An 18,714-nucleotide genomic window follows, 5' to 3' on the forward strand; every position below is an offset into this window, starting at 1 on the left:
ATCTGAGTCCAAGTTTTCCCGTGCAGGATTAGGAACATGTTTGCTATGGGTATGTGAGAAGAGGCAATTAGAGAACTTTGTCCTCGCTTCTGTCAGAAAAGGCCGAAGAGCCACAGGCCACAAGCACAGGCAAAAGGAAGTTAGAAACTTGTTATTAAATTTAATGTTCTTTAAATACATACCTTTTCCCCATCCTCACCCACTTGGGGTGGAACAGAAGACTCCCCACCCCCTCTTCCATTCTGGGGACTCCATTGTATAAATCCTGAGATGATGAGGAAGTATAAAAATACTATTTACAAGAAGGACGCAGGTATCTGTTCCTACTACTTTAGCTTTCAGAACACCCTCATCCCCAGGCTCCTTTTGAAAAACTCCTTGGGAATCAATCTGAGTGTAGCATAAGAGCCCCCTCCAGAGGGGCTCTCAAACCCCAGCATGGACTAGGAAGTTCTAGGATTAAGGAAGGGAGAGAGAGAATGAATGGATAGCACCTCAGATCTTAGCAGGGGAGGGGGTTGCCCGCCATCCCCCTGCAGCCAGCCAGCTAGCCAGCCTTTGTGTCAACAGGTCCCATGTAAACATTGACTTTTTCCTTTTCTATGTCCCTGCTCTTCCCTTTTTCATACAGAGCCTCCCTCACATTCCCTGGAGGCATTCGGTTCCTTGATCTGTCTGTCCTTCCTTCCTTCCCTTCTAACCTTCCTTTGGAAGGAGTAGGGAGGGGAAGGGTGGTTAAGGGTGAGATGAAGCCCATCTCATTCCTTCCTTGAGGGCAGGGCAACTTCTCCTCCTCAGGGGAACCTTGAAGGGGAGTACTCCCAGCTCCTGGCCGGAGAGGGGCAGGGACAAGGCCAGTGGACAGTCCAGTCCCAGGATGCACTGGTCTCGATGGGCGATGCATCAGTATTGAGAAGCAGGGAAGGCAGCCGCAGGAGGCAGAGAGGTGGGGCAAGGCTGGCAGTGAACTCGCCCAGATGGCGACAACCAGCCCCATACCGTCCTCCCCTTTGAGGAGAGTGTGACCACCACTGCCCAACAGTCCTGCTCACTGTAGCTGTGCAGAGGGACCAGGCACCCACAAGGCAGGAAGTCATTCTCCAGATCTCAGTGGAGAAGCAGCACTCACACAAGCTCTTCTAGTAGGATCCCGATGCTCTGAGTGGCCTCCGAGGGGCCCGCAATGGGCTTATTGCACATGGGGCAGACACAGCGTACTTCCAGCCACTTCACCAGACACCTGTGGGCGAAAAAAGAACCGTTATTCTTTAAGAAGATACCTGGTCCTGCTCCAGTTGTCTCACCCAGAGCCCAGGTGCTTCTCAGAATAAGCTTATCCATCTAACTCCCCTGGCTGGCCTGATGTCCCCAGGGGTAGACGGGAGCTGGTGGGGATTGGAAGGTTCTAGAAGACGCTTATTGCCCTTTCACAATCCCACATTACATACTTTCGGTGAAAGGCATGTTGGCATGGGAGCACGCCTAGCTCATCCTTCCCCCTGAAGTCTTCCAGACAGACGGCACAGGTCTGCTGCGGAGAGAAAGGGAATGGAGTGTGAGAGGAGAATGGGGGTAGGACCTCTTTCAGCTGGCCTGGATTTCCATGATCTCATCGCCTCTGGAGAAAACTAAGCTCTAACCCAGTCCCCTCCATCAGCTGGAGAAGCTTTAGTCATATTTTCTAAAACTGCACAGACAATATGGTAGCCACATGTAGCTGCTTCAGTGTAAATGAGCCAAAATAAGAGAAATTAAAAATTCCATTCCCCAGTTTCACTAGTCACATTCCAAGTAAGCAACAGCCACATGTGCTTAGTAGCTACAATACTGGCATACAGAGAACTTTTCGATCTGCACAGAAAGTTCCACTGGACAGTGTTGCTTGAGAAGAATCGTATTTTAATCCTTTCCAGCCTGGTAGCTTGGTGAGGGGTACTAATGATTGGAGGTGAGCCTTACTTCTTTTTTGTTTTTTTTTTTTTTACACTTGATTACTGAAATTTATTTTTTTCCAGCAATTATTGCTTTAGTAATTCCTGCCATCTTTTTAAAAATTCATTTTATTGCAATATATTCACATACCATGCAGTCCTACATAACAAATTGTACATTCGATTGTTCACAGTACCATTACATAGTTGTGCATTCATCACCAAAATCAATCCCTGATACCTTCATTAGCACACACACAAAAATAAGAAGAATAATGATTAAAGTGAAAAAGAGCAATTAAAGTAAAAAAGAACACTGGGTGCCTTTGTTTGTTTGTTTTTTCTTTCCCCCATTTTTCTACTCATCCATCCATAAACTAGACAAAGTGGAGTGTGGTCCTTATGGCTTTCCCAATCCCACTGTCACCCCTCATAAGCTACATTTTTATACAATCGACTTCAAGATTCATGGGTTCTGGGTTGTAGTTTGACAGTTTCAGGTATTTACTGCTATCTACCCGAATTCACTAGAACCTAAAAAGGGTTGTCTAGATTGTGTGTAAGACTGCCCACCAAGTGACCTCTCAGCTCCTTTTAGAATCAGCCTTACTCCTTAACCCTAATCTCAGCTAAATCATGGTTCGAGAGGAAGGCTTACACCAGGAAACATCTGAGCTTGCTGAGATGTAATAGTGGGTTTCAGAAGTGGGACGAAATGAGGCCATTCCAGGCAGTCTCTTATTTAGTGATGACCTGAGTTCGTCCTCTCTCCTGGACAACCCCCACCACACCTTGTACAGGAATGTCTGTCCTCATGGAAGGAAGCCTGGGGGGAATGTGCTAGGTGGCCTCAAAACATAGGTGGGAATGGGACAGAGCAGAATCACAGTAACAGCTATACCAGCTAGAGCCAGGCTGTTAGGAGAGGGGATGTATAAGGGCAAAAGGACCTTATTTTCTTTGGTGAAAAATGAAGACATGCCTGCATGTGGGCAAGTTAGCTAAAACCTGTCAATGCCACCGGAGGGCTGGCTCTCCTCGCCTTAGACTATGCACCTGCTACCACTGTGGCCGTGTCACTACTTATCCAAGCCCTTCTGTGATCCCTTTATGTTATCTGCCTGTGTGGGGTCCAGAGATAATGAATTCCATTTATTGGTTACTTGCTGGGATGAGTCCCTGTAATTTGGTCAAAGGAGATATATGAAGGGAGGGACTAACAGAATTACTAAAGGGATAGAGATAAAGGTAGCACAGTATTGTGAGTATAATTAAAAATGCTGAATGGTGTGTGAATGCGGTTGAAAGGGGAAGTTTAGAGTCATGTATGTCGCTACAAGGAAATCCGGAGGTTAAAACATGGGAATGTATAACACAGTGAATCTTGCAATGGACAATGACTGTGATTAACAGTACAAATATACAAAATTTCCTCCATGAACTAGAACAAATGTAAACACTATTATAAGGTGTTAATAAGAGTGGTATATGGGAAAAAAACACACCTATTGCAAACTATGAACTATAGTTAACAGTACTATCTTAATGTTCTTTCATCAACAGTAACAAATGTACCACATTAATGCCAGGGATCAATGACGGGGAGGATAAGGGGTTTGGGATGTTCTGGGTTCTCTCTCTCTCTCTTTTTTTCTTTTTGTTCCCTGGAGTAATGAAAATGGTCGAAAATTGATTGTGGTAATTCTCAACAAAATACTCGCAAATCGAATCCAAAGACACATTAAAAAAATCATACGCCATGACCAAGTGGGGTTCATTCCAGGCATGCAAGGATGGTTCAACATAAGAAAATCAATGTATTACAACACATTAACAAATCAAAAGAGAAAAATCAAATGATCATCTCAATAGATGCTGAAAAAGCATTTGACAAAATCCAACATCCCTTTTTGATAAAAACACTTCAAAAGGTAGGAATTGAAGGAAACTTCCTCAATATGATAAAGAGCATATATGAAAAACCCACAGCCAGCATAGTACTCAATGGTGAGAGACTGAAAGCCTTCCCTCTAAGATCAGGAACAACACAAGGATGCCCGCTGTCACCACTGTTATTCAACATTGTGCTGGAAGTGCTAGCCAGGGCAATCTGGCAAGACAAACTAATAAAAGGCATTCAAATTGGAAAGGAAGAAGTAAAACTGTCATTGTTTGCAGATGATATGATCTTATATCTGGAAAACCCTGAGAAATCGATGATACAGCTATTAGAGCTAATAAACAAATTTAGCAAAGTAACAGGATACAAGATTAATGCACATAAGTCAGTAATGTTTCTATATGCTAGAAATGAACAAACTGAAGAGACAGTCAAGAAAAAGATACCATTTTCAATAGCAACTAAAAAAATCAAGTACCTAGGAATAAACTTAACCAAAGATGTACAAGACCTATACAAAGAAAACTACATAACTCTACTAAAAGAAATAGAAGTGGGCCTTAAAAGATGGAAAAATATTCCATGTTCATGGATAGGAAGGCTAAATGTCATTAAAATGTCAATTCTACCCAAACTCATCTACAGATTCAATGCAATGCCAATCAAAATTCCAACAACCTACTTTGCAGACTTGGAAAAGCTAGTTATCAAATTTATTTGGAAGGGGAAGATGCCTCAAATTGCTAAAGACACTCTAAAAAAACAAACGAAGTGGGAGGACTTACACTCCCCAATTTTAAAGCTTATTATAAAGCCACAGTTGTTAAAACAGCATGGTACTGGTACAAAGACAGACATATTGATCAATGGTATTGAACTGAGAATTCGGAGACAGACCCCCAGATCTACGGCTAACTGATCTTTGATAAGACCCCCAAAGCCAATGAACTGGGACATAAGTCTTTTCAACAAATGGGGCTGGGAGAGTTGGATATCCATATCCAAAAGAATGAAAGAGGACCCCTACCTCACACTCTACACAAAAATTAACTCAAAATGGACCAAAGATCTCAATATAAAAGAAAGTACCATAAAACTCCTAGAAGATAATGTAGGAAAACATCTTCAAGACCTTGTATTAGGCGGCCACTTCCTAGACTTTACACCCAAAGTACAAGCAACAAAAGAAAAAAAAATAGATAAATGGGAACCCTTCAAGCTTAGAAGTTTCTGTACCTCAAAGGAACTTGTCAAAAAGGTGAGGAGGCAGCCAACTCAATGGGAAAAAATTTTTGGAAACCACATATCTGACAAAAGACTGATATCTTGCATATATAAAGAAATCCTACAACTCAATAACAATAGTACAGACAGCCTAATTATAAAATGGGAAAAAGGTCTGAAAAGACAGTTCTCTGAAGAAGAAATACAAATGGCCAAGAAACACATGAAAAAATGTTGAGCTTCACTAGCTATTAGAGAGATGCAAATTAAGACCACAAAGAGATACCATCTCACACCAATTAGAACGGCTGCCATTAAACAAACAGGAAACTACAAATGCTGGAGGGGATGTGGAGAAATTGGAACCCTTATTCACTGTTGGTGGGACTGTATAATGGTTCAGCCACTCTGGAAGTCAGTCCGGCAGTTCCTTAGAAAACTAGATATAGAGCTACCATTCGATCCAGCGATTGCACTTCTCGGTATATACCCGGAAGGTCGGAAAGCAGTGACACGAACAGATATCTGCACGCCAATGTTCATAGCAGCATTATTCACAATTGCCAAGAGACGGAAACAACCCAAATGTCCTTCAACAGATGAGTGGATAAATAAAATGTGGTATATACACATGATGGAATACTATGCAGCAGTAAGAAGGAATGATGTCATGAAACATATGACAACATGAATGAACCTTGAAGACATAATGCTGAGTGAAATAAGCCAGGCACAAAAAGAGAAATATTATATGCTACCACTAATGTGAACATTGAAAAATGTAAAACAAATGGTTTATAATGTAGAATGTAGAGGAACTAGCGATAGAGAGCAATTAAGGAAGGGGGAACAATAATCCAAGAAGAACAGATAAGCTATCGTGGGTAAATTTAACGTTCTGGGAATGCCCAGGAATGACTATGGTCTGTTAATTTCTGATGGGTATAGTAGGACCAAGTTCACAGAAATGTTGCTATATTAGGTAACTTCCTTGGGATAGAGTAGGAACATGTTGGAAGTAAAGCAGTTATCTTAGGTTAGTTGTCTTTTTCTTACTCCCTTGTTATGGTCTGTTTGAAATGTTTTTTTTAATTGTATGTTTTTTTAGATTTTTTTTTATATAGTTGATTTAAAAAAAAGAAAAAAACAATGAAAAAAATATGCAGAGCCCCCTTCAGGAGCTGGTGGAGAATGCAGGGGTATTGGGCTTCCCCACCTCGATGGTTGCTGATGTGCTCACAGACATAGGGGACTGGTGGTTTGATGGGCTGAGCCCTCTACCACAGGACTTGCCTTGGGAAGACTGTTGCTGTAAAGGAGAGGCTAGGCCTGCCTATAATTGTGCCTAAGAGCCTCCTCCCGAATGCCTCTTTGTTGCTCAGATGTGGCCTTCTCTCTCTAGCTAAGCCAACTCAGCAGGTGAACTCACTGCCCTCCCCACTACATGGGATCTGACACCCAGGGGAGTGAATTTCTCTGGCAACATGGTACATGACTCCCGGGGAGGAATGTAGACCTGGCATCGTGGGACGGAGAACATCTTCTTGACCAAAAGGGGGATGTGAAAGGAAATGAAATAAGCTACAGTGGCAGAGAGATTCCAAAAGGAGCCAAGCGGTCACTCTGGTGGGCACTCTTACGCACAATATAGACAACCCTTTTTAGGTTCTAGTGAATTGGAGTAGCTAGCAGTAAATACCTGAAACTATCAAACTACAACCCAGAACCCATGGATCTTGAAATCGATTGTATAAAAATGTAGCTTATGAGGGGTGACAAATGTGATTGAGAAAGCCATATGGACCACACTCCCCTTTGTCTAGTTTATGGATGGATGAGTAGAAAAATGAGGGAAGGAAAAAAACAAACACAGGCACCCCGTGTTTTTACTTTAATTGCTCTTTTTCACTTTAATTATTTTCTTGTTATTTTTGTGTGTGTGGTAATGAAGGTATCAGGGATTGATTTTGGTGATGAATGCACAACTACGTAATGGTACTCTGAACAATCAAATGTACACTTTGTTTTGTATGACTGCATCATATGTGAATATATCTGAATAAAATGAATAAAAAGAAAGAAAATTGATTATGGTGAGGAATGCAGAACTACGTGATGATACTATGAGCCACTGACTGCATATTTTGGGTGGACTGCATGGTGTGTGGGTACAGCTAAATAAAATTGCATTAAAAAAGCAAAGAAATAAAATTACTCAAAGGTTCCAGGCTGAGGGCTGGAGAAAGGTGCCCTTAGCGTTCCCTGCTGGGGGCCCTCCCACACGCTGTCCCTGTATACTCACCCCATATAACTGTAACTTCTTGGCGTCACCTCTAAGCACCACCTGGAAACCAAGGAAGAAAAGAGGCATGATGGCAGAAGAAACCACCACAGGCGCTAGGGGCCCCCTAGGGCCAGAGAAGTATGAACAGCTGAAGGTGTCCCCAGACTTCAAAGGGGAGTCTTGTTCTCCCTTCCAGAGAAGGGGGAGGGCTTTGGGCACTGCCTGGGGCAAATCAGACTCAAAAACACTGAAAGGAGGAGTTGGTGAGGCCGAGGGGATTTCAGGCCAGGGGAGCTGGAGCTCATTCTCCTCCCTTCTCTCCAACATAACAAAGCAAGTGACAGAGCAGGGAATCTCAGTCAAAGATGTGGCTTTACCTCCTTATATCCATATCGCTCACTCTGTGCCTGGTTCCGGAGTTTACTGGAGGAGAAAGAAAAAGGGGAGAGCTTGTTACCACTGTGTCTTTGCAGACACCCAGTAATGTCAAAGGAGGAAAGGCTGGGTGGCTGCTCGTGCATTCTACTGGAGAGGGGTGAGGGTGCCTGTCCCATGGAAATCTACGCAGGTGATCGGGAGTTACTAAGGATTAGGAATCTTATTCAGGTTCAGTAGCCTCTTAAATTGCTGCCAGGTCCCATTGATCAAGGGGATCTCTTGCAGAGCACCCCAAATAGTTCATTCACTCTCCTTGCCCTTTCCCAGTAGATAAATTTCAGCTGGTATGCAAAAGATGTAGATCCAAAATCTGCTTTCTGAATGTATAGAAGGAATCAGATATTCTTAAAAGGGATATTTCCATTAAGCCAGAGTAGCAGGATAAATATTCTGTTGACCCCGGGGAATTTTCCACACAGAGGACACAAGTATTCTGGAACCAAAGCACACTCTTCCTTTCACAGTGCCAGATGAACAGACGGTTCCTTCTTTGTTTCCTTCTTTTCACTTGAAGCTGGTGGCCTGCATTCGGTCTTAACTCTCAGTAGCCAAAACACTGCATGTTGTTACTAAAAGCAATAGAATAATACTTACAAGCACTTGCTCGACCCTCACGCTAACATATTTGTGTATGTTCTTGTTGAATCCAAATAACCTTAAGAGATACTTGTCTTTTTATAGAAGAGGAAAATGAAGCCCAGGGAACTCAAGTAACTTGCCCAAACTTCACAAAACTAGTTGGCAGCCAGGTCCAGATTTGAATCAAAATCTGATTATAGTCTGAATTATTTACCAAATAACCAACTTGGTTACAGCTTTCTTTAGCTACATATAAATTAGGTTCTAGATTTCATCTAGCCACGTGCAGCTTTCTTGGTCTTGGGAAACACCCTGGTCTGGTCAGGTTTTAGCAAAAGACCCCACGTCTCATCAACAAGTGTACAACTCTCTCAATGACTTCCTATGCAAGTGGCTGGGATCATGATAATGCATTGATTTTTTTTTTTACTGTTTTATTTTCAAAGGGGCAAAGTTTTACTACAAATTCTGCAGGTTACTTGATACAGCAAACTATATGTGGGCTAGAAGAGGAAGCCAGATGGAGCTTTCTCTCCCACTGATGACTTCTACCATGGGCCTGTGTTCTTGGAAAGCAGCAGCAGAAAGCCACCAAGTTGGAGCAGGGGATAAAGAAACTATGGCCTGATGAACAAACCCGATTCATGGCCTGTTTTTGTAGGGCCCAGAAGCTCAGAATGGTTTGCACATTTTTCAGTGGTTGAAAAAAGAATTCAAAAGAATATTTGGTGACATGTGAAAATGATATGAAATTCAAGTTTCAGTGTCCATAAAACTTTACTTGAATACAACCATGCTCATTTTTTTACATATTGTCTATGGCTGCTTTTGCACAGAAGAGGTGAGTAGTTGAGATACACTGTGTGGCCCACAAAACCTAAAACATTTACTCTCTGGCCTTTCACAGAAAAAGACTGCTAACCTAGGTTGGAGGAGAAGAATCGCAAATCATGGAAAGCCCCAAATCAAATCAAGAGAGTTGAGATAAGATGCTCTGAGCCAGAGCTGATGAGACTGCTGCCAGGGCTGGCGGTGGAGGAGGCGGAGGTGGGAGCAGAGCCCATGCGGAAGCAGTTGTCCAGGGACAGATCGGGCCGTCTGCCACCGCGATCGTCCCTGACTGGAGCGTTACGAACCCCAGTCCTCGTGGACTCCTGCCACAGGGTTGGGGGCTGGGTGCCCCATTTGGCTTTCTTGGCTGGGGCAGCTCATCTACCCTCCATCCTCGCCCCCCTCTCCACTCGACTAGATCCATTCTGCTCATTTGAGGTTGGCCTCAGCAGGGTTCCCACTGTGCCTTAGCCTCAGCTTTGCACAGAACTCCTTGGACCAAAAAAGCCATTTATACATTCACGTGCATTCTATCTCAGTGCTCTGTCCCAACCACCAAACAAGAGGGGTGGAGAAGGCATCCAAGCCTTAAATGAGCAACTACTACCTGCCTGGCGCTGGCTTAGGCTGGGGATGGAGAAGTAACTGTTGATGCTTCACAGCCAGCCGCCTTTTGAGGGAAAAAGACACTGTTGCTTTATTATGAGGTATGTACAGAGAAAACAAGGATGTGGTGAAGGGCCTGCTTTTTAGCCCTGGGGCAACCAGGAACGGCATGCAACTTTTGAATTTCACTTGCCTCCAGAAGCTTGGCTCTCAGAACAGGGCAGGGCTTCAGAGCTGCACCCTCATCCTACATATAGATTCCCCGCTCAGGAATGTACAGACTATGCTGAAAAGGGGCCAAAAAGGTTGCAAAGACCATCGGCCGTCCCAGCTGGGGACACGGTACCAACAACTTTGGACAGGTGGCCTTCTCAGCTGTTGGATGAGCAAACCAACTAAAAATATCCCGATTTCAATGAGACCATTTCTAGCCACTGCCAGTGGGCTCTCCCCCTTGCCTCTCTCTTCCTTTTTGGAACAAACAATGCAACAGAGTCCTGAAAACAATGTTTCCTTTCCTGCCAGTTCCGGCTTCACCAGCCCCTCCATCGTGTGCAGGGCAGAGGTCAGCTCTGAGAAGGGGGTGGGCATTGGGGGGACAAGGGGAGCAGTGGAGGGAGCCTGGCCCTGACTGATGAGCTCACCAGCTCGGAGTGGTGGTCATGTGTCTATTTTGGCTGAGGAGGAAACCGAGAGGCAGGGAGAGGAAGTGGCTTCTGTGCTTGTGTATCTTTCTATACATAGACACACACAGGCTGCCACATACCAGCGAGTCTGTACAGCCATGAAACTCTGGGGCCAACCGGCCTGGGCAGGAGCAAATCACCCCAGAAGGACAGATGGTGCTGGGCACCGCCACAGTGGGGGCAGTTTTAGGTGTCATGCAGTTCCTTGTCTGTTCTTCCACTCTAGCCAGAGAGAGAGAAATCAGCAACACAAGGCTTCCCAGCCACTCTTCTGCAGGATTCCAATCCCTAGCTGTAAAGACTGCCGCAGCCGCTCCCTCCGCCTCCCACCTAAGAAGTAAGACTCATAGGAGGCAAATGTGTAGAAGGACCCTGAAGTCCCCTAGCTATCCACTACCCGATTAGCCCACCTCAACGTGTGGTCTTGGGCAGGTCCTCCTGTCTCACCACAAACTTCCTCGTCTGTAAAGTGGGTTAATACCTAAATCGGAGGGGGATTCTGAGGGTTAGAGGAGCTGAACGTTTTGCAAACTGCTGACCACAGTGCCTGACACAGAGAAGGCATGTGATAAACAGCAGCTAAAAACTTAAGGTTACACCTATTAGAATGGCAGAATTAGGAAATGAACCCTGGTCACCCACTTCCTGGCTGAGAGCAATTTCCTCTAGATTTTGTTTTCTTGAGCACCGTTGCAGCTTGGCATGTACGTGCCTGCGGGGGCTGGCGTGGGGGTGGGGACAAACAGCGTTGGTTTGTGTAGAAACCTCCCTGCCTCATCATAAATAAATCTTTGGTATGCCTCCGTCTTCAGTCTCTGGTGAATTCTGTGAATTGCCTGGGAGTGGGGGTGGGGCAAGGAGGTTGGCAGGAAGACAGAAGAGTTTGAGGAAGAAAACTCAAGCCTGGGGAAGGGGAGGAGGTGGGGAGGGAGGGATTAAACTAGAAATCCACCTTCACCCTCCACTAAATACGGAGATGCATATACAGGTAGATGCAAATTTCAGACTCAGTTGTATAAGAAGGAAAATAAAACAACAATCTTGCCTGTATATAACTTTTTAAGTGGAAAATTCCAGTCCTAAGAACCGGTCTGAAAAGTTCTGAAGGAGAAGAGGCCCAAAGTAGCAAACCTGGGAGCACCTGGGCAGTGCCCAAGGGTAGTGTCCTTTCTGACAGGAAGCTCTTCCAGCCGTAGCTAATACCAACAAGTACCTGCCATCCCTCTAGCTTCCTTCCATCTGATGCACATAAATGCAGCAGGACATTTCGGTAGGGGGCCAGGACTGCCCCTCTTGAATTGTAGCATCTTCTTAAACGACTTGTTCAGAAAGTGGTCTAGACCCCAGTTGACATTTACCTGGTGGTTCTCAACCAGGCATTTTGTATATGTGAGGGGGTGGCAGCAGTGGTGGTGGGGGTTTGGGGGTGGTGTCGGCTGTCACACTAGCTCTGGGAATTACTGGCAAGTTCTAACATCCACCGACGTTCAACAATCTCCAATGTACCCTACAGGCCCATACAAGGAAGACTTGTCAATATAAAGTAACACCCCCAGATTTCCATTACCAGTCATGCCTGCAATTTTGCAATCTAGTTAATTTATTTATTTTTTGCAGGAAACAGCCTCTAGTTCCCATGTCATTCAACAGGAGGTAAAGAAACAGCTCCTGGAGCTTGGCAAGCCATTGGCTTCCCTAGATCCCAAAGCAATTAAGAGTGACATTTTTTAGTTTTTTTTTTTTTTCACTCTCAAAAATAAGAACTCACAAGGCAGAATAAACAAGCAGCTCTCCAGACATCAGTTTGCTAATATTAGCATTGGAAGGGTTGACAACGGAATCTCCCAGGAGGGCAAGGAACATGCCACTGGTGGAGCTGAGACCCACCTGTCCCCGGCCAGGGGGAGAGCAGAAAAAAGACAGTTAAGGGACCACCAACTATATTACAATGAGCCCCCTCAGTCAAACAGTAATTCTAGGCAACCTCAGAATACCTGGCCACGAGGCGGGTATGGCCCAACCCACAGTGATCTTATATACTCTGGGACAACCTGATAGGCTGACGTAAATAGAAGCAGGATCAGGATCCCAGAGAAAGGCAAAATCATGTCCTCCAAGCAGCTACCCCTGCATGAGGCCAGGGTGGGATCCTCACTCAGCTCACCCTTCCCAGGCTCCTCTGGGGAGGAGCCAGGCACCCACCTGATAAAATAGCAACAGAAGATAAGGCTGAGCATGAAGACAAAGATGCCTGTGCCAAAGATGACCATGTAGATGTTGAGGGGAAGGTCTTGGAAACTGATGGGTGGCATTGAGCAGGACTTGTTTGTGCTAACCAGTCCCAGGCCGCAGAAACACCCTGCAAAGGAAGAGAAAAAATATTACGGTTGGAAGTTTACCACTGGTGTTGACAGTACTGTGTCAGCAAAGTTAGAGAAGTGGAAGGCTCCGGGCTCCTAAGCTTTGGGGCTCAGTGATGCTAGAGTTACATCCCAGCTGTAACGCTTACGAGCTATGCAATCTTGGGTAAATTATTTAACCAATCTGTGAAATGGGATAGTAGCCAAAGTGCTTACAACAGCACCCTCACCTAAAGGATGGAGGATTCTGGGCCGAAAATGGGAAACTCAATTCCATCACACTGAAGACTATAGAGTACAGTAGCAAAACGAAAAGCCTTAGGTGAGAAAACATATTTTTGTTCCAACATCTCCTCTCCCTAACCAGCTAGCTATGTGACCTTTAAGAAATCACCTTCCTAAGTTTCATTTGGTCATATGAAAATAAGGAAAAGATATAGAGGACCAAAAATGATGGTGCTAAGAAAAAAGCTTTATAAATCGTAAGTGCAATTGCAAAGGTCATTTGTCATTATCAAGCCACCTGCTCTAGAAGACCGGCCGCGCCAGGACGAGAATAGAAATCATTTACTCCAAGGCCAGTGTTCCAGAAAAGAAAGGGGGAGGCGGGATGAGGGCTGCCACTTATCTTCCTAGGCGCCTTGCCCCTTCCACTCAAAGCCTCACATGCTTGTCTCTCAGCAGCAGTGGCAACCTCGGAGAGCTTGTTAGAAATACAGAATCAGGGGTCCACCCCAGACTAAATGAATCAGAGTCTACAGTTTCACAAGCTCCTCAGGGAATTCCTATGTGGTGCAGTTTGAAAAGCTAAGGTGGGCATGTGGCCAGGGTCTGACCAAAAGGGACATGAGAGAAAGCCTCTGGAAAAGGAAATTGTTTCTTGCTCTTAAGAAAAGACAAACAAACGAGTGTTGTCATGTCTCCCCGAGACCCTAGAATGGTGACAGTCAACTTGTACCATAAATAGAGCAGCCCTATCTAAAGCCAAGGGCTGAGGATGGCAGAAGAGGGAAAAGAGACCCAAGCTCTCGATGATGCCAGCGGAGCTGCTGACTTAACCAATTACCCGCTTAAGCCACTCTCCACCTTCGGACTTCTGGTTCTGGAAGTGAGTATATTTTCCATATTGTTTAACCGTAAGGATTTTCCCAAAAAGATGAGATGGAAACAATGAGCTGGTTTAATAGCACAGTGACTCAAAAGGGAAGCATAAAATTCTTGGTTTTGAGAAAAGCAGTGAGACAAGAAAACTAGAATTCATGGTGCATCCGCTATGTGTCGAGCACATTCTCATGCTTCCAATTTAATCTCGTTAACACCACAATAAGAAGGTCTGGCTCTCTGTACTCCAACTTTCAATGTGGGGTTTTAGGCACTTTCCACACATCTTGTTTAGAGGCAGCATCCAATACTAAACTCCATAATTCTACATTATAGCACAAGGCTGGCTTGAAACACTGTTAATCATGTTTGCCATCACATATCTTATACCTCTTTGTCCCCTAGACGAAACCATTGACCAGGTCATGAGCCTCCCTTCAAAGCTCGAGATCTCAGGCCCAATTCTATTCTACATTGCTACTCCGAACACTCATTGCCTACTAGAATCTTCTAAGTGATGTCATCCCTGCTTCCAGTCCCTCCTCTTCTAATTTAGCCCTTGTGTCTGACACATCCTCCCACTCCGTCTTTAACACGCATTTCCCAAATTTATGACTGGCTTTGGTCCTTTCGACCATGTAGTGGGTGCCTTCTCAGCCTGCTGCATGATACTCTCTACCACCCCCTTGGGTAGGCCAGTCTCCTCGCCGTTTCTCACCTGTCTCCATCCCTTCGTTCACACAGCTTTCCTTGCCTGAAACATCATCTCTCTTCCCGAAAGCCGCCATGCCTGGCCTTTGTGATATTCCAGTTGACCCTCTCTCACCTGAGCTCTGTACTGCTCACAGCCTGTATCACTCGTCTGGCTCTTACTGACTCAGTTATTATCTAACATTGCCTGACTGCTTCTAGCATCAGCCTAACTTAACTCAAATGTGCATTAAGCATTGACTTTATGACAAATACCATGAGAGAGTACACTGGTGATAAAAAGCATAGAAGAATGACATAGAAGTTAGTCTAGGGAAGAAGACACAAAGATTTTCACCACTTAAAAGTAGGTACCATAGCAAAGGTAAATGTGTACAATCCTGACAACAAAGTTGAGGGGGGCACTGAGGATAGCAACTTTAACTTGTTTTGTATTTTCTTCCAATGCCGACCCCAGCTTTGGCACATTCTCAATGACTAGTGAAATAGATAAAACAAAGAAGGTAAGTCTGATAAGAAGCTTAAATGCTCATGTTTGTTCATATAATACCCTACACCTTTCTTTATGGGCTCCTTTTTCTGTAAACTTTTTTTCCTAAGCTTCCCACTTCTTTCACTGTTTCCCCCATTTACTCAAAACAACACGGTACCCTTGGCAAAAGCTCCCACTTCAAAGTAAGGAGACTGACCACTGGGAAAATTTCACAGATCGTCTGTCTTGTTGTACTGTTGTACTGACTTAGACATAACAGAGAACAAAAAGCAGAATAACTAGTTCTTCCCCTGAAGAACCTGTTGATGAAGTTGAAAATTTAAAGACATAATTACGTACTAAAATCTTGATATGCTCCAGTGTAAGACAGAAGGAAAGTAGTTTTTGGCCTCCCCTCCTCCACTTTTTGGGCCAAAGGAGAGGCGTTTTCCATGAAGATGGTGGAATTTTCATCATCTTCCATGAAGATGATGGTGGAATGGCTAGAGATGACTGACCTTCCGTCTACACTGATAAAGGGTCTCAGGATTTTCCCTTCCAGGGAGCTGTGTGTCTCCAGCCCCTGCCTCAGCAATAGGAAGGTAGAAGAGGGTCAAGCCCATGGTCCTTCCATTCAATTTTATGAGCTGGATCCTGGTGTCTTGAGTGTCCCTAAAAACCTCATTTGGCTTCCTATTCTGGGAACATAGAGCGCAGCAGATGCAGCGGAGGGGGCATGTGTACACTGAGGACACTCTGGCAGGGATCAATCCTCTGATTGTGTTATTTGGAAGATCTTATCTGGCCTGATAGAGGCTTTCCCTGGGGCTCCAGGATTGAGTCACTGTGTCTGGGATTTTTACATGATAGAGGTAGTAGGAAGAATTTCATAGCCAAGAGGAGATGGGCCATTTGCTTACATTCCTATTACAAAGAAAAGGGGGAAAAAATGGCCAAAAGCTCATATTGGAGTCATTTTTCCTCTAAAACATATAACGACAGGGAATACCTGTCACTGGGAAGAGAGACTCCAAATATTTTCTGCAAACGAAGGGAGGAGGAGGGGGTTGCTTCCTCACTGGAGTAAAAAACCAGGATCTTTCAGTCACTTTGAAGAAGGGGGAAGGTAACGCAGAAAGTTCTCAGTGGGTCTAAAAGCTCACATGAAAGGTGACTGCCTAGCAGAAGGGCCAGGGTTACTGACAGCACCCCCGCAGACTGCTCCATTGTCTCTGCCGACCTGGCAAAGGCTTGACATCAGAACGTCTCATCTCAGAGCCGAGGCTGCTGGCCAGGATGACGTCAAGAGAAGGCTGGCCAAGAAAGCCCAGTGGATCTGGGAACTGCTTGCTCCTACCCAGCCAACGGGAATCTCTCCCAGATGCCGGGATGCACTCGGCCTTCCTCACGCCCCCTGCCCCTGCCCCCGCCCCCTCCCCCGCGACACCCGCCTATCACACACAGTTTGGTTCATTTTCAGGAAATCAGATCCGACCAGCCAAAGGAGGAAGAAGGGGGGTGGGGGACACTCATGCACACGCTGCCCATAGCCTGCCTTAACACAAAAGCCTCTTGAAATAATTAATCCGCGACCTGCTAAGAGTCTGCTCTCAAGAATGGATTTTTTGTTTGTAACTTGCCATCTAGCCTTGCTAAGAGATACAGCCAGCAGCTTCCCCCATCCCCACCCTACTCCAAAAACTCTCCAAGCATCAAAACAACGCAGTCAAGACCCGGGGATCACTGGAGACAGTTACTACTCAGGGTTTTAAACTGAGCCGCTCAGGTAAGCCTGGGGCAGGAATCGGATCCAAATCCAACCGGTACCACCTGAACCGAAAACAAGCCCCAGGTGAAGTGAATTAAATTCACCCTGGCGGGGGCTGGAGATGCCGACTGCCACGCAGGCTCGGAAATAGATCCCGCCAACCTACCCTGGACCCGCAGGGCGCAGCTCCTTCCAGGCCACGACGCCAGCCCCGCACCGAGATGTCTGCAAGGAGGTTTCAATTCAACATAAAGCGCCACTCTAACCGAGCGCTTTCCATAGTCACAAAGCTACCCCAGCAACCAGCGGCGAGGCCAACAAAGCCAGAGAGGAAGCCGCCCCCGCGCCCCGTCCCGCACGCTGCATTGTATACATATTTAAAATAGCCTGCAAAGTTTCCAGCCCGGAGCTTGAGCTCCCTCTAGGAGATCCGAGCGCGGATTTAATTCGCCTCCAACAACCACAACAAAGAACAGAGTTTGGGCGCACAAAGGCAGGGGAAGGGGTTAGGAGAGCGAAACCAACACACAAAGGCCGCCAACCCCTCGGCTCCCACGCCCCTGTCCCGCCCCGCGTTCCGAGACCCGCCACAACACTCCCGGGTCCTCGAACTAAACCTGGATTTTTTCTTTTTTTTCCCCCAAATTCCGCGCTGTACAGAGCAGGGTTGTGCGCGACGACGCTCTCTCGAGCGTCCCATTTCAGGAGAAACTTAGCCCAAGTGGGAGAAGGAACCCACTCGTTTGAGCTCACACCTCGGACCTCCCTCCCGGGTCTCCCTGGGGGTCCCCGCACCGTTCCAGGGACTCACCGTTACACCACTGGAATGGGTGCATCAATAAACCCTCGGCTGGCTTCCTCCGGCGAACGAACTCAGGCGACGGGTAGGGCGCGCGGGGTGCGCGCAGCCGGCTTTGGGGTCGGCGGGGGTGGGGGGGCTGGTGCACACGGGGCGCCGGCAGACTTTTCTCAAGAAGCCGAGCTCCCTCCGGAGTGGGGGCTTTGGCAAGACCAGTTTTCAGAGCCACAAAGGGGGAAGGGCAGAAAACAAACAGAAAGTCCCCCGGAGAAAAGCGCAGCCGAAAAAATGCACCAGGGGCACTGAGGCTGGGGAAGATGCAGGACGCCCCGTAGAGAGGGGCGAGGGTCGCCCAGTCGGCTCAGGGTCTTGGCCGGCAGAGAAGGGGAAAAAAAAAAAGCCTTGGAGATTCGGCCCGGATCCTACAGAGGAGTCAAGTGGGCAGGGACTCCGAACCTGACACCCGGTCGTGCGCGTCTCGGCCCTTTTACACTCCCCCACCCCCGGGAAACCCCGCCCCATGCTCGTCACCTGCCTCCGGGCCTATGGGAGCGTTCCTCCTGCCGCCGAGCGTTATTTGCTGGCGGGTCCCTTCTTCCTCCCGGGGAGCGTCTTAGGACCGCGGGCTCCTCCTCTGTTCACCTTCGCAGCCCAGTGGAAACTCGTGGAAGGAGAAGCGCGCTACGCCCAGCGCCTCCGGGAGACGCCCTCCTCCTGGAGGGAACGAAGAATTATTGCCACATTGTTTCCTACCACCAGATCTGTGACTGTTTAGCATTTCTATAGCTGTTTGAGAAGCCAGTTCTGGGGCGTGGTTAACTTCTGCTCCCGTGCGCGCTGCAAAAGGGGGGAGGGGAGGGCGCCGAAGCAAGAGGGTAAAGCATCTGAAATACAAAGTGAGATCTGGAAGGCGCTTGAGATGCCATTTCACTTTTGATCAGCTCCTCATTTTACAGACAAGAGAACCAAGGCCGAAGCTAAAGGTAGATGACTTGTCGGGGTTCCACTCTCCTGAGTAGCAGAA

At 46.4% G+C, this 18,714-nt stretch overlaps 1 protein-coding gene across 5 annotated transcripts; it reads right to left on the reverse strand.

The window, feature by feature from the left end:
- Window positions 1-140: 140 nt before the first annotated feature.
- Window positions 141-18,136, reverse strand: RNF122 (ring finger protein 122). 5 transcript variants are annotated; one of them, XM_037831348.1, is made up of 6 exons: window positions 17,703-18,136; window positions 12,682-12,838; window positions 7,717-7,762; window positions 7,358-7,399; window positions 1,449-1,528; window positions 141-1,240 (listed from the first exon to the last, which is right to left on the reverse strand). In XM_037831348.1, exons 1-6 carry the CDS (start codon window positions 17,725-17,727, stop codon window positions 1,126-1,128), a joined length of 465 nt encoding a protein of 154 aa, XP_037687276.1. In that variant the 5' UTR covers window positions 17,728-18,136; the 3' UTR covers window positions 141-1,125. The 5 variants fall into 5 exon arrangements, with proteins under 5 accessions (XP_037687276.1, XP_037687275.1, XP_037687277.1 ...); XM_037831347.1 differs by having other exon boundaries at window positions 1,449-1,531; XM_037831349.1 differs by having other exon boundaries at window positions 1,449-1,531; window positions 17,058-18,136.
- Window positions 18,137-18,714: the final 578 nt, after the last annotated feature.

This window comes from Choloepus didactylus, chromosome 3 (genome assembly GCF_015220235.1).
Source record: "Choloepus didactylus isolate mChoDid1 chromosome 3, mChoDid1.pri, whole genome shotgun sequence".
Taxonomy (NCBI): Eukaryota; Metazoa; Chordata; class Mammalia; order Pilosa; family Megalonychidae; genus Choloepus; species Choloepus didactylus.